This window comes from Emydura macquarii, unplaced genomic scaffold, assembly GCF_026122565.2.
Source record: "Emydura macquarii macquarii isolate MOO-44397 ecotype Brisbane River unplaced genomic scaffold, CSIRO-AGI_Emac_v2 contig_18, whole genome shotgun sequence".
Taxonomy (NCBI): Eukaryota; Metazoa; Chordata; order Testudines; family Chelidae; genus Emydura; species Emydura macquarii.
Window position 1 is genome coordinate 6043653 of NW_027130155.1, and position 16886 is coordinate 6060538.

The 16886-nt window shown below is 39.8% G+C and overlaps 1 protein-coding gene across 1 annotated transcript in view; it reads left to right on the forward strand.

Annotated features, from left to right (window-relative positions):
* Positions 1 to 8199, forward strand: part of WWTR1 (WW domain containing transcription regulator 1) — a 107208-nt gene extending 99009 nt beyond the window's left edge. Inside the window, exons 4-6 of the mRNA XM_067553828.1 lie at positions 917 to 1050; positions 1982 to 2094; positions 4632 to 8199. Coding sequence (XP_067409929.1) covers positions 917 to 1050; positions 1982 to 2094; positions 4632 to 4816 — 432 coding nt within the window. The 3' untranslated portion in view covers positions 4817 to 8199. The remainder of the gene's footprint in view (positions 1 to 916; positions 1051 to 1981; positions 2095 to 4631) is intronic.
* The last annotated feature ends 8687 nt before the right edge of the window (positions 8200 to 16886 follow it).

The window sequence follows — 16886 nt, forward strand, 5'->3', positions numbered from 1 at the left end:
GCTGTCCCAGGGCAAAGAAACTCTGAATGTTCTGTTACATCACATTATAAATTGAGAAAATCTTAATTTTAGCTTTTCATTAAGTCTTCTTTACTAATCTAATTTCAAAATTAGAATGTTAAAGGAGTTAAATATTTTCCCATTAAAGTATATGTATGTGGCTGAAATTGGTTAAGTGAAGAAAGATTTTCAACTAGAGTTTGTAGAAACTGCTTCATTTATTCATTTTTTAAAACTTAGTAATTGAGGTGAATAACTGATATGGCTTTATTGATTCTTACACCTCTGAATAGAAGTATTTCTTTGGGCCATCCCTAGGGAATAATACACACTTTGTAATAATCCATTTTGCCATTAGATGTCGCTGTTGTTCCACAGAAATACAGTTACAAGGGTGTTTCTCTGGATTTGTCTCTTAAAAAAGAGTTTAGAAACAAGTTTCAAATGTTTGCTTCAGCTCTAATTACTAATTTATCATCTTCTGTACAATGTACATGAAACAGATCATTAAGCAACATTAAAGTTCATCCTAAAGATCGTTGGATCAAATTCCTGATTCCTGGATAATGTTTTAGCTATTCTATTACTCATAATCCAGATGGCTCTAATAAGATCTAATCAATTATTCTGTCTAGTAGTTGACAATCTATTTTTATTCTTTGACTCGCATCTCCTTTATACCAGGATAAATCAGCTTTGGAGAACTTCTGTCCCGATAGCCAATAAATGACTTCTTAAACCAGCAATCATAACTATAGTCTTTGGAATCAAGTTCCTAAGTAAAAACAATTGCAGGGTAGATTTACTTCTTATTAGAATGGGTATTTCAGATGTAAGGACACTTTGCTGCCATGTCACTAAGATGTTTGAGTAACTGCCTTTTCCCTTACTCTCGTATTTATTCATTTTTATTTAGGAAGCTGCACTATGCAGACAACTTCCCATGGAATCAGAGAACATGGCCCCAGTTCAGCCTGCTGTGAACACACCTGCCATGACACAAGACATGAGGACTATTACCAATAATGGATCGGATCCTTTCCTGAACAGGCAAGTTAATATCCTCTTCATCAGCCATTTGGTTCTCTTGTTTTATTTGTGGTACAGAGTGTTTTGAAGATTCATTTCCCAAGCAAATTCCTAAATTCTCAGAGGTGTATGAGGATTGGCAAATTCTTGAGTAACTCTGAAAACTTCAGGGCATCTCCTCAAGAAGGAACTGGCCACATCTTAACCATTCAGACATCTATGTAATGAAAATTATATGGACAATAGTACTGTCCAGTGAGAGAGACCAGGCAAGATGAAAACTTCGTTTATGCTTCAGACAACAGAAGAGGACCTTAAAAAAAAATGTCAGGCATAAAGTAGAGGGGTCATACCTGTGTGATGTGTACTGTAAATGTGTGCTGGAGACAGTATTACAGGTAGATTACATTCTTCTAGACTGCAGAACTATGGGAATGCAATTTTTATATCTAGTGAAAGTGTTAGGTTTTTTTTTTCCAAAATAAAAACTGGTTCTACAGCAATCACTAGATATTTGTCTCTCAACTTTAAAAAATTGCCTTCAAATGTAGACTGAATTTTGTGTTCACGGTTGTACCAATTTAAAAGCCTAACTATATTCACAAGTCTTGTATTAAAATCTCCAAATGGGTGCAGTTGCAGCAACAAAATTGCACTGTTGGAGGCCAAATTGAGGCTTAACTAAATATGAGAGCCATGTTTACAAAATGATATGGGGAAGACAGTACCCAAATCCTATGCACTGCTCTGAAAATGCCTGTCTGGCAATTTCTGAGATAGCTGAAAATGTTATACAGGTTGGGCCTGGTTCTCTTCTGTATGCGGTGCCCATCTAACAAAGTATTTAAGTCTAGTGTTTGGACTATTGTTCTCCTTTTCTCAACCACCACTGTCAGGAATTATGTCTGACAAGAATATCTTTACTGAGGCTTCTTCGTGTTTCAATTCATAGTGGGCCATACCATTCCAGGGAACAGAGCACAGACAGTGGCCTAGGCTTAGGATGCTACAGTATACCAACGACACCTGAAGATTTCCTCAGCAATGTAGATGAGATGGACACAGGTAGGAACAAGGAATATGCTTGTTTTGCTTAAAACATAATAAATTGTATTTTATAACCAAATTTCTCATTGTGTGAAATGAGTAATAATCTCTCATTCTTCCACATAGAGGAATAGACTGAGGCCATGGGACCCACTCCTGCACAGTGCTCAGTGCCTTCACTCCCATTTATGCCAGCATTTGTTAAAGGTGCTCAGCACTTCACAGAATGGGTGGGGCCTCTGAAGAGCATTGTCTGTACTGGAACTCCTAAGTAACAATGCGTTAAAGCCTGCTTCTATTGAAGTAAATGGGCCATTTTCAGTTGACTTCACTGGGGCCTTGATTTCGCTCAGTACTAATAAACAGATGCTTTAAGATATAGTTGGAGCATGCACTACCAATTGAGAGCCCAGTCCTGCATTCCTTACCCTCCCAATACTCTCAGAGGTATGCAAGGAATGATGGATTGAGCGCTAAGGGTTAGAGTTTAAAATTGTCAACCAGATCCCCTTAGGTGGCTTTGGAGGACCTCAGTCTAAATGTATATAAGACTGTTGAAAAGTTAAAATAACATGAGTACAGTGCTGCACTTCTACAGTGCCTAGCAAAGTGGGCCCTAATCCATGATTGAGGCCTGTGAGTGCTATCACAATATAAATAACTTCCAGCAAGCGTATACCACTCAAACTGCTTACAATGGAATCTGATACAGTAAAACTATTTATAGTGAGGAATAAAACCTGCTAATTCTCTTCATGGTCATGCAAATGAACAATTGTAATTGTTGTTAGAGAGAAGTCTGCTTACAGATTAATATTTTTAACAAGAAAGTGGCTTCTGGTTTCCACTCTATTACAAGTATGGTTATCTGCAGAGCTGTTATTCATATATGGGTGATATTCACAATGTGGGCCCTAATATTATGACTTTAGATACAAACAGCATCCAATTCAAGCTTGCAGTTCTACATCTTTGCAGGGCAACTGGCCGGCCCCCTCTTTCTTACCTTTCTTGATCTCATCAATCACTGATTTCAGTGGGAATTTGGGGCATGCAAGGAATGCAGGATCAGGTCCTTTAGTGGCAACTTGAAAAAGGGAGCACAATAAGGGGTCATATTTTTTATCTCTCTGCACGGAGAATTGTGTGTGAAATGCCCCTGACAGAAAATTGAAGATATAGGCCAAAAGTGGGCCAGTGTGTTTTGGAAGGATTTCCTGTGTATCTGGCCCAGATTCGATTTGCAGGGATTGAGGACCAGATTCTTTCTTTATGCATTTGGCTTAATACCTGACTCCACTAAATCAGTGGAATTACTCAGGGAATGAGTAAGCATGGCAGAATATAATCCTAGGTAAATTGGTTTTAGCTCTTCCAAATCTCTGAGTTGTTTAGTTCTGTGGGAATTGATGGTGTCGTGAGAACAATCTCCTAAGAAAAGCAGTTGCATTGGGATTTGCTTTCTAAACATGTACAGTTCATTTAGATAATTTATTTTTTTGCATTATCATCTTCACATCATTTAAAAGATGAAAGTAAATGATTAGTAAGCACACCAGTTCTTTCCAGCCACTGAAATAAGTCAATGAGACTCTCAATAGTTGCTCAGTCAAGACTCCATTTGGAATCAGTGGGAGTTCTGGGTGGGCAGTGAATACACAGTCGTGCCCCTAATGATTGTACTGTTCATATATCTTAATTGAGCCAAAAAATAGAGTAATAACACGGGAAAGGAAAGTTCCAGGGGGGTAGCCGTGTTAGTCTGTGTACAGCAAAACCAACGAGAGTTCTGTAGCACTTTAAAGACTAACAAATTTAATTTCAGCAGGCATAAGCTTTCGTGAGCTTCAGCTCACTTCCTCGGATGCAGTTGGTAGAAATGATGCCGCAAATAGGTAACATATATAGAGGCAACATATACATATCCAAGGACATAGATAACAATGGGGTAGGTGGTAAAAGCCGGGTACTTGAGGCCTAATTGCAACCATTGAGTAGGAGGTGAGAATGGGTGATCAAATTTGCTGTATCATTTCTACCAACTGCATCTAAGGAAGTGAGCTGAAGCCCACGAAAGCTTATGCCTGCTGAAATTAAATTTGTTAGTCTTTAAAGTGCTACAGAACTCTCGTTTTTTTATGGGAAAGGCAAGTTTCTGTAAAACAGTTGCTAGCCTTAGTTTGAATTACGGGCTATGGATGAAAGTCACCCTGTGCAGAGAGCCTGAACACAGTGCTTAAGTGGGACTTGACTCCATTAGCCCTCTGCATAGGGGTGAATTTCACTGTACTGATTCAGTGAAGGCACAGAGGCTGATTATTCAAATACTGTTTAAAAGAACTTTTTTGTGCTTTTGACAGCACGACAAAAGAAAAATTCTTCTGAGGACATGCTTTTCTGTAAGCAAAGGAGGCTTGACAGCAGTGTTTATAGAAGATACCTATAAGGTGGTGATTGGGGGGTGAGGGGTTTGCCTACATTTTCACATGTGCATTGCTTTAGATTCATTTTTAGATGGGAGCCAGCATCTCAACGATTCTTGTTTTCTTTTACAGGAGAAACTGTGGCACAGACTCCCATGAACGTAAGTTCGCAACAGACACGTTTCCCTGATTTCCTCGACTGTCTGCCAGGAACAAATGTAGATCTAGGGACTTTAGAGTCCGAAGACCTGATCCCGATCCTCAATGATGTGGAGTCAGTACTCAACAAGAGTGAGCCGTTCCTCACCTGGCTGTAATCAATAATCAGTGATGATTCAGCCCTTAATACATGCCAACATTTCCTTTCCCTCTTGAAATAGAGGTAGAGCATCTGAAAATCTTCAGGTATACATTTGCTGCCTTAATGACTCGATATATCACCTTTATGGGCAATTTAATCTGTGCCTGAATTTGATTGACAGTAATTTAAATATAAAATATGTATTTCTGTTTTTCAAGAATTGTTTCTGCACATCTGTAACCTGTGTTTCCTTTACAGATCATATAGAAGTATTTCTTTTTTAAGAGATGGGAGTCGCGGGTGGGCAGAGCATGCAGTAGAGTCTACTTGTGTCAATGACTAAACTCATGGGCTCTCAGTTAAAATTAGGAATTCTTAACAAACCAAAAAAGCTGTCCACTCACAGGCAGCTGTTCAGAAAAATCTGCACAGAATCAGACCACAAGTGCAGTTTTATCATTGTATTTATGACAACAATACCAAATGCTTTTTTATCTATTTAACTTGAGCTTTGAGCTTTAAAATCATTGTATTATTAGTAAGATTGTGCAGTATGGAATACAGAATAATTTGGATTCCATAGCCACCATGATAATCCTTATTATACATTTGCAAAGGCACAAACCATACTATTGCAGTTTATTTTTCAGTATATTACTGTATAGCTTCCAGATAATAAATACTTCCAATTTGAAAGTAGCGGAGTTGTTTAGTAACAGTTTTACACTACAATAATATTTAAAATAGACCAGATTGGTACTAACTACCGCCTTAAAAAAGTCATTATAAACATGTAATTTTAAAAAATGCATCTTAGTTTTAGATGTTTGTTTTATTAAGCACTACAGTTTTATAACTAGATACATGAACAAATTTTGTGAATAAATCTGTGGCAACTCTTATCTTTGACAACTGAAAAAATACACATAAAAATCAGGACAGAAAAGAACAGCACAACTTGACAATACCATATGCAGTTAAGAAAAAGTCTTGTTCTTCCTGTTTTCAGTAGCAGTGTTTTTTTTAACTGACAGTATCAATGAAACTGTACAGGTAACTGGATACTTGTAAACAGATGGTCACTTTATCAGATCAGTGATAACCAGGCAGTTGCTTGAACGTCTGGTAAAGTTGCCTAATCCTTGTTGCTTCCTAGAGTTGGTATACAAGACACATGGCATAATAGCCTATATATTCATATCTACTGTATATCCTATAATGCTTCCTTTTCAAATGTTTGGGGCTGAGAAAGCATCCAGGACACAAAGCAAGCAAAGTTTCCCTGAAATGCAAATGAAGTCCTGAAATTAAGTATTTTGAACTATTATTATTTATAATCTATGAATTTAAGCTTTTTATATGGAAAAATGCATCTTTTTATGAAAGGCATTAATACAAGTCTCTGAGCTTGATCCAGTTTATGTGGGGAAAGCAAGAGATGTAGCACTCAGTGTAAATGTCTGTTTGTCAGTTCTAATCCATTAAGATCCTATCTATGCATCAGAATATTGGACACTGAAGAATTTTTTTCTATCTTGTTGGGAAAGAGGCAGGTGAAAGGGTCAGAGATGAAGTGGCAAGAATATGGACTAGATTGGAAAGGCGAATGCTTATGTAACAGAAAACAATAATAGTATCCGAGAGAGAAGGATGGCTGCAGATAGGGACACACATGTAAGAAGAACCACCCACATTCACTTAAACAATACATATCATGAACCCAATACAAAAAACTAGCTTGGGAAAGAAATGCTGCATGGGTGCATGTTACCCCCGCAGCATGGAAGCGGTCTTGTCTGCAGTAGTCTTTTAAGCAGGAGAGGGGAGAGACCTACCCAATGAAGTTCTATTACACAGAGAAGATTAGTTCTTTTTATATGTATTTTACTATAACACAGGATGAGGGGGCAGAGTTGTGTCTACACAGAATATCATTGAATGGGCATTGTTTTACTTTTGTTTTTGGGTTTTCCCCCCCCACTTATGCTAGAACTGAATGTTAAAATAGGAGAAATTATCTTTCTGAACAAATGGGATTGTGCGGGCCTGAATGCTGTTACTGTATTATAAATTTTTTTTTTTAAAGTATTTCAGGATATCAGCTTAAATGAAAATCAGATGGTCCTACGGTTTTGTTCTTTTAGTTACACAAATGGCTTTAGATCGTCAGAATTTGGGATTTATGGTAGCTGGTTTCGACAGTAAAACTTTTAAGGCCAAATCCTCAGCTGCTGTGTAATCAGCCTACCTCCATTGAAGCCACAGGTTTGATAGTACAATTTACACCATGGGATCTGAACCATAGCATATTCAGTCAATATTATAAATTAGTTTAAATGTTTACTAGTAAGTCAACGTTTTTGATCTTTTTTTTATGACCAAAACAAAACACAAAGATCCACTGAGTAAAATTCTAAAGCTGGCACCTGCTTCTCCTCATGTATGTTGGTGTAGATCAGGAGGGTGAGTGAGGAGAATCAGGTCCAGAGATCTTAAAGTGGTAAATGTTGTAATTGTTTTCATATTCCTGTGATGATAAAACAGCAGCAGAGTTAAATGGAAAGGTGCTATGTAAAACATTATTGCCACTGTAAAGCAACTGCCCGAAAGTTAGGTCAAACCTTTTCTTCATTCTGAACCAAGTCTTGGTGAGGATAAAGTAATTCTTTACATCATAACGTGCTCTTTTTGCTACAGAGAGGATGTGCTAGATCACATGCGCAAACAGTCTCCCCCACCCCCACACTATCCGATTTGTTGTGAAGATCTCCTTTCAAGGAGTTTTTCTGACTTTAAAAATAGGCTGTGACAGAAGTATAAATAGTCAAAAAGCATATGTATTTGTAATTCTATTGAAACAATTTAATTTTTGATAATATTTCACTATTATTTCAGGTTGTGAAATTACATTTATTTTACTGAATTCACTGTCTACTTGTCTAAATACAGTAAATATGCTAGTGGGACGGCTGTACTGTTGACCATCATTGAGTGTGATATACATAAATGTTGGCACTACAGAGTAATAGGATGTTAATTACAACTTTTATTCTGATAACACTATTAGAATGTAATTGGGGGGGGTTGGCTATGAAAACAAATACTGGGGTGTTTTGGGGGGCTGGGAGAGTTTAAAATGTCTTTTGAATATGGGAAAATGGGTGATGAAACAAACTGTTTCTTAGTACACTGCATCCATGTACGTGCTAGTACTTTAACTTTTTTATTTACTTTTTAATTTTATGTAATGACGTGTGAGCATTTGTTTTTAAATTAGGATATTTTGCATACAGAGGGTATGCATCAAAATCAGTCAGATCAAACTATTGTACCCAGAGTTTGGTTCTGGTTTTTATTTCTTTGATCTTGTACAAGAGAAAATAAATACATGAATTTAAAGCTTTTGGCTGCATTTTTTGTTCCGTACAATTTTTATTTTTTTTATTTCTCTGGAGGATTTTAGAACTTGTTGTGTTGAGCATTGTATAACACCACTTGGAATAAAGTAAAGTAGCTCTGTGGAAAGAGATTACCTTTGGCTTAAATGTTCAACATTCAGCAAAAGAAACATTAATATACCGAGCTTTGGTTCAGATTATTAATAGCTATGAGGAGGTATCAGGTGATAGATATTCTGGTTGCACCCACCCATGCCACATCCAACATCTGTCCCAGAGGCATTCCTAATTCACCTAGAAGTGCTTCTCCACACTCTAAACAGCATAGTTTGTCGCCCAGTGAATTTCATTTCTAGAGAGGACCACCCCCCACCCAAGGTCTGTGGACCACGCAAGCCCTCATGATACAGCTTAAGTGGTGCATTGGCCTGGGTCTGCCTCACTGCCCAGGAGGTGAATTTCATATTAAGAGAATATTTTTCATCAGTTGCTGAAAACAAGCCAATGAGCTTGTATGCTCCAGGCCTACGTTTGGAAATCTGGCCTTTATCTACCGTGTTGTTAAGACTAATAGTGAAATTGTTCTAAACGCATGCCTAGGAACTTAGACTTCCCCTTGCTTCCAGGCCATATATACTGCATTCATAAGTGGACAAAGTGCATATCATCCCGTATCCTGTAGCATGAACCACGGCACAGCTATGTGAGTGCAATAACTGATTTTACAAGCCACATAGTGAATTGAGCCACACACATGAGAACAGATCCAACCCTTAGGGTATATCTACACTATAATAGAACACCTGTGGCACAGCCACTGCTGGCCCAGGTCAGCTGACTCAGGCTCTGAGACTCCGTACCATGGTCCTTTATTGCAGTATAGCCGTACCCTTAGTGTCTATATTCTACTTGACTCTCTTGCATACAGTTAGAGATGTCACTTACATAATAACAATAGCCAGATTACTCTATCTATTCCTCCTTACTTAATGAGGTTGAACAATACAAAGTAGACTATCTCTAGATCTGGATGAGTTCCAGCAATCAGATCTAATGGTACTGACACTATTGGTTAGTTCTGGTGACCTTTTCTGACATCCCTCTCTTACCATAAATTAACAAGTTCTGTAATGATAACACTGCATCTTGGCTTCATTTGGATCCTGATGGGTCATCAGCACTATCCTAACAAAATTCTGTGCTTGTTGGAGAGAGAGGCACTGAAACCTCCAATAAGCAGAAGCGGAGTCTCAAGACTCAATAGTCCTTTCATTTATTTTAGATTTGGACTGAATTTCACTTGAGTTTGGGGTTAGTGGACAATTAGCTACAATTTATCATTGTACATGCCTAGTAGAAAATACTATAGTTAAGGCTGAAACACATTTTATATTGTGAGCACACAGGGTTGTAATTTTCCTTGCTTTGTTCATCACAAAGTGAGCTGTTTTTTTGTTTTGTTTTGGAGTGGAGAGGGGAGGAAAGTTGGAGCCAAAATTGGTCAGCAATTTGAGTGAGAGAACCTGGGGGAAAAGGGATTCTGCTGTCCCATTAGAAAATTTTTTTCTGCTCTCCAGTCTGAAGATAGTCACTATCTTTTTCACCTCTTGCTTTTTCCTTATCAGTATACTAGTGACATTAAAATAGCTGGAAGCCTGGGATCCAACTTTGCCCCAACACTGCAGTAATGAAGTGTGTACATAATCCACACAGGAACCAATTCTCGCTTCATTTCTACAGATGCAGCTCAACAGGACTTGAATGGGCATTTCATGTTACTAAGAACAGAACTAGTTCTTTCTGCATGTAGAATATACATATATATGCCCCGCCTCCCCAGGCAATGATGGAGTAATGATAGATTAGCTTCTAATCTTGTTTTGAGAAGTACATTTGTTAATTCATGCCATATTTATTCAGGAATATTAATCAAGTTTCTTTGGCAGAAACTTCAAGTGTGTATTACCCAACAAGGTCTTTCAGCTGATTTCAGTGGTGCCAGTTCACATCTTGAAGAGCATCTCTGCTTTAGTTTCATGTTAGTCTATAATGCTCAAGGCAGATTACATCGCTTGTGTCTTATCATGACAGACCTGTTATGCAACTGTTACTGTATGAGTAATCTCCTGCGATTGTGATCTATGGAAAGCCCCAGGCATTTTGGGGGAGGGGAAAGGGTCAACATTTTGGCCTTCCCAGCTGCATTATAATGGTACCAGTTGCTGGCCTTCTGTGCTTACTTTTCATCATTCATCAAGAAAACTACATGACACAAGAGATATCTGCAAGGGATTCCATTGAAATGCTTTGCCTCTGTGCAACTGTTAGTCCCACTTTTCCCTTGAGAATCCTTACTGGTAATGTTTATTGCTGCAGAGATTATTCATAGGGAAATTTGAAGACATTACTGTGCTTCTTGCATTTCAATTGAAATCTTTCCTAGCAGGTCCTCAAAGCTCACCTCTACCTTTAGTATCAACAAAGCTTTTTTTCTCTTTCTTATCAAGCTTTTAAAAAAAATTCTTTGAAGTGTGATGACTAGAATTGTGCATGATATGCCAAGTAAGTTCACACTGCGTAATCACGTCTTATTTTTTTTGAGGGTTCTCGCTGTCTGCGTTACACAGACTTTTGAATTTCATGAAAAGAAAACAAAGATAATCACAGGTAACTCCTAGACAGGTCTTCGCTGCCTCCTGGACAGGACCAATCTATGCTCCGCCATGGTTCTAGTCAGTATCCCTTTCACAGCCATACTGCCATGTATTTACAGCTGCAGCTGCACTGACAGACAGTTCTGAGCTTTTAGAGGTGGTTCTGAGTCGCTGACTCAGGAAGAAAGGCTGAAGTTAGGCAGCCATGCACAGCTTCTTTGAACAAAGACGGGGGGGAAGAGAGAACCTGCAAAATCGGCATGTGTAAAAAAGAAAAAATAAGCACCTTTTCCACCCTTCCTAGCCTTATCCACCCAGTGCTGTCAAAACCTTGCCCTCCCACTCACCACAGACGTGGGAAAAATCTGTTCTCCCTAACTGCAACTGGAAAAATGCTCCTTAAAGAAAGAGGACTAACCAGAAAGGCCCCAAACCAATTCTTTTCAGTTCATTCCTGTGCTGTCTGCATATGCAAATCTGTTTCATTTGTTTCATTTCCATCGCTGAGCTGTCACCAGAGGGCAGCAGGTTATTTTTTTCCAGCTATGTTTGAACAGTGGGTGCTAGAGGAAATGCCACATTCCATGGACTAGCACTGCTCTAACAGCACTGCATGGATTCCCCAATGCTCAGACTAAAATCTGGGGAATGTGTTATTTGCTCTTTTAACCTGAGGATTGTTCTGCCACTGTGTTTGACCTGGTAACTTTCTGGCTTGTTGCCAAATCTTTATCCTGACTGAGCTGGAAAACAAAAGGAAGGAAGAGAATTGGAAATGTAGAAAAAGTGCTTTGAAATCTCTAGAGTTAAAATTCATCGAGTTTCAGAGCTATGCTATTCAATTCAGGTTCTGATTGCATGACTAACACCATGGTATCCAAGCCCCTTCTCCATTCAGGGGTAGCAGCTTGTGCCCATGTTGTGGGAGCAGAGGTTCCTACATAGATGTCATGCAGACAAGCTAGTTCCCTAGCTCCCACAGTATTCTGGTATCACAGCAAGCACTATGTTTCCATCGTCTTCCCTATTGCAACCTATACCTTTCCCTGAGCAGGGAAGAAGTAATGAATGGGGCGCTAACGCTGCACTCCATCCCCACCAATTAAGGCACTGTAAAATAAGAACAGCCTTTGAAAGACTTTGAGAACTGACTCTATTGGCTCTTTGCTAAGGTGGCCATTTTAAAGGAAGCACAGATGGGGGGAACAATTATCCAGCTAAATCTAACCTCAGAAAAAAACTTCTAAAAAGACTCACCAATAAAGTAACCTATAGATCCCCTGATAAATGACATTATGCTGCTTATTGTATGAAACTTGGTGCATTGAGAGAGTACTAAATATAAACAGCTACAGCAGCCTATGCATCGGCCATCTGGGCACACCAGCGTCTTAAGACTGATGATGTTAGGCTCAAGTCACCAAGGCTATAGTCACTGAGGCAGGCAGAGCCTGTTATGTACTTCTCTACTTGACATGGACTGGCTACAGAGCTTGCTTAGACACACCAGATGTGTTCATCATAAGAGCTTTTAATACTCTGCCATGTATGGCTGTTTTAAATTAAGGCATTTTTGTATATAGTGCCACCTACTGGCAGAACGTATAATACAGTTTATTCCATTACAGAGCCAATGAAACTGAGACCAAAGAGTAATGAGTTTTTAAATGTGTGCATTTCCCTTTTAATAAATGTTCACATTCAATTATTCCAAACACTCCCTTCAGCATCCTAGGCAATCATTCACTAGGAAACCAATTTTTTTGAAAACATTAATCAAGATTCAAGTAGCTATAAAATCTCAAGGACTCATCAGTTAACTGATAGTGGTTTTGTTCCTCTGGTAGCTGTCAGCATTTCTACATCCCCATTACACTACGCCATTCATATGTATTTAAATGCTTTCAGCCATTGCATAATGACTGCAGGGTGTAAGTAGTCATTGCTTCTTCAGTTCTGTTCTGCTCCCATGTCCTCTGATTCACTCACTAACCTTTATTTCTGCCCCTCATGTCTTTCATTCTCCTTGAAATTTTATTCTTATCTCATAGTTCTCACCAAGTCAGAACTAAAAGCTTCCCTTTGCCTTAATTTTACTTGGCTCTTTGCCTCTGTGTTCACTGATCAGTCCCTAATTGTTACTGAATTTACGTTAGAAATAGGGGGTGTGATTCCTTTGAAAGGTGAGCATTACCACGACAATCAAATGGACTGCCAGTTGGGACATTTACCATAAGAAAACGAACCAGGCATCAAGAAGCATGGATACTATGTTCCCTTGGCACTCCAAAGACACCTGGGTTACTTGTTTCTTATCTGTGCCCTATAGGATTGATGCATTCCCCATGACTTTGAGGCCCAAGTTCAGATGCAGCTCTGATTACAAAAGGCAATGCCTTTGTGCTTCTTGTCCTAGTCTCTGTTGGATATTAGCTCATATCATAGAATTATCACACAGTTGGGCACCTTAGGAGCTTCTGCTCATGATGACCTAGTTATTTTTAGGCTTCATGTTGGATATGCATTAGTCCAATTCTCAGAGATTTATTTATTAATGTCATTAAACATTTGCACTATGTAGTTACCCACCACTTTACAGACCACAGATGGGAAACATTCCTTACCCCAGGACAAGAACTCAGGCATAGGACAGCTGTTAAGCTTTAATGAAATGATACATGTAAGATAGTTACATCAACAGGTGGTGGAGTAAAGGATGATATCCCGTTCCGTAGTAGCAGAGTGGAGCAGATGTATGTGGCAACTGTTTCCAGCTACCTTTGATGTCATCATTTTATAACTGCTTGTGTAATGTATTATTAAGGCCTTTCTTTTTTATTAATGCAAGTCACAGGAAATGGATTCTGCCCTATTTGACATCCTTGTGAATAGCTCACCAGACCTGTAAGTCCTTGAAGTCCCTTACATACCTCTAGTGTAGCGTCAGAGTACATAAGTAGAATTCTCCACAGACAAAGGGCACAGAAGCAGTTTCAGGAGCTTTAGGAAAAAGATGTGGCTGAGATTCAGCAAGGCTAGGGGACTTAAGAAAACCAATCTAACAAGCAAGTTGTTGTGTGGAGCCCTCCAATCCTGTTTCCCTTCACCCTGGTGGTCAATATATATGTATGTTAAAGTCTAATTATTATTTTTTTTATTTATCACTTTCAAAGCACCTTGCCAACATAGTTACTAAATCCTCACAATACCCCTGTGAGATAGTTGAGTAAAGAACATTATCCCTAATTAATAGATAGAATTTCTCTTCCTAAATTTCCCTATGATTTGCCAGTGTGAGGAGCTGGATTAAGAGTCAGGAGCTCCTGGCTCACAGGCCTGTGTTCAGATCACTTGTCCACATCGCCAACAGCACTTGTGTTATGGCTGGGGGGGGGGCACAATGTGTCACGGCACTAGCCAATCACACTGGGATCAAATCCCCATTTCAATCACAAACGGAAACAAATATGGTGGATGCATTGTGGTTCCTATTGTGAATGTTTACACCTCACAACCAACCCCCCGCGTTTTCCAAAATGGGGAGTCTTTGACCAAGAGTTTCAGGATTAGACTGTAGGTGTATTGCAGCTCACAGGGGTAGTTTGGGGAGATTTGTAAACTGCTTGCTCATAATAGGATTAAAGCCAATCTGGCTATAAGGCCCTCACTTTTCATGAGACCTGAATTCAGACAGCATTATAGAGCCTCAAGTTTGTGAAGTTGGCTGAGCTATAGTCATTGGACAGTAAGGCTTCATTTAGCTTTAAGTATTGGATCTAACTAATAGGTCATGCAGAATTGTTCCATGGTGGAAATTTGCTTGCTAGGTTAATAAGGGCCTCATCGCCATAATACTTGAATGACTCATCATTTAAAATGAAGCTCAAATGCACAAGATAATACATATAAAAAACCCCCTCACTACTCTCATGATATAAACTCTACATGTCCTTCACCTAATAATCCAAAGGTCAGTCAGCTCAATTAAGCCCTGTGACCTGGAACATGCTAAAGCTAGGCACCAAGGCAGTGCCAGAGGGAAAAAGCTCCACAGGTATGAGCCTTCCACTGGAGAATTCAGCCGCAAAAACAGCACCATGAGCCACCCAGAGGCCTCTAGCCACCCAGCAGGGCTGGAGAAAAATAATCTCAGAAAACTGAACCCCAGCCAGTCTGGGGCTTTATTGATTATAGCCAGAACCTTGAACCTAGTAAAGCAGTATCGGTCTCCCAATTCACAGGCGTATTCTTGGATAGTGTGAGGAGCAATTTGACCTATAGCAATGTATTATTGATTCCCAACTATTGAGGCTATTCAGTGGGTGTTGCAGATGCTTACCACACCTCAGAATCAGGCCATAACTTTTGACCGACATCATGCCTGGCTTCCTTTAACAGCGGAAAAAATCTCACTGCCCAGAAATTAAACCACAACCACTCTTTTACCAGTGCCCTGGCATTACATGGATGGCAATGGGACATTAGGTACATTTTTTTGTATGGCTAGATAGTTTCTCTCAGAATTTCTAAGGACTTTTACAAGTTACTGAATACCCAGCAAGTTTTGCCTTTCTTGGGATCCATCCTCTTGTTGTCACCAAACAAATTCAGGAAAGCCTTGATTTTGTGTGTACATAATGCCTTGAGCTGCTGCTTGTGGAGCACTGATTCTAAAGCCTCTGGATGCTAAAAGCTGAAGACACCCGCACAAATAAGGTTTCACCTGCCTTTGGGTGAGCTGGGACTCTACTCAGGAACATCAACCAACAGCTATGAACATATTGCACATTCTCGCTACTGTCCTGATGGGCATTCTAAGGCCACAGAACCCCCTCCTTTCCTTCACAGGTCTTTGAAGGAATTTGGGACTTGCTCATCCTGGTGGCTGTGGGTTCTCTTGCCTTCCCTTGGTGTTTTTAAGGCCAATGGCAACTTCTATCAGCAATGTTTTTTAGGGGGTTGGTAGGAAAGGCACTGGATTCCTGGGGAAGAGCCACTGGAACACTGTGCTTTTCTACCACTACCAATAGTCCAACATTGCAATGTTCCTTTAAAATAAAGACCTTATCTCATAAAGAACTTTGTTCATAGCATGGTCAGCTTATTTGTAAGGTTTGCCTCTGGAAATTGGGTCTCTGTTACAATCACTATCTCGTACCACTTAGCTTTTCGTGGGAGGTCATTTCCCCCCAATTTCTCCTCTCATCACAACTCTTTAGCCTTCATTTTGTCCACTATCACTTCGGCCCAGGGAAGAGCAGCAGTAGATGAGCTCTCACAGAGTCTATAACCAACTGGTCAGGTTGCTACTGAGAGATACAAAAGCCAATTTCCCCCTAGGGACTGAAAACATTACCTCCTCAAACCTATGTTAGAATAGGGGCCCATAGTAAGCCCTAAACCGGGCCACAAACACAGTCAACCATAATTGAATATCTCGCTGGGTAAAGTTTTTGGAAGTACCAAAGTGACAATCTGCATTTTCAAAAAGTCACTTATGGGCCTAAATTGCATTGAAAGTGAATGGCGCTGTTGGCTTATTTCCCAGACACCACACCTAAAGTCTGGTTCAGGTCTTCTTGCACAGGGCTTCAGCTATAGCACGTTACAATGGAATCATTTAACATAAACGCCACATATAAACTCAGGCTTTTCCCCTGTCCAAGGATCTTCTTCAGGGGCATAGCTATTCCCTACAGGGTCCCATGAGCTACTTGCCTGAGAGTCACCCTGCTCCAGCATCTGTCATAGGCGCCAACATGGATCCACCAACTCTTCACCCCCCAACAGAGCCACCCGCAGGCTTTTATAATTGTCTGAGCAGTCTCAGCTGGGAGGTAGCTGATCAGTCACAGGTGCAGTATTGCCAATCTTAAGTGATCAAACAATCATGCATCAGAAATCTCCCTCCCCCCCTCAAAATCATGATGACACTGATAGAGGAGTGGCTCCTGGCAGCAAAGTTAAGCCACCTCCCCAAGAGGCGGTAGCTATGTCGACAGAAGCTCTCCCAGCGACATAGTGCTGTCTACAC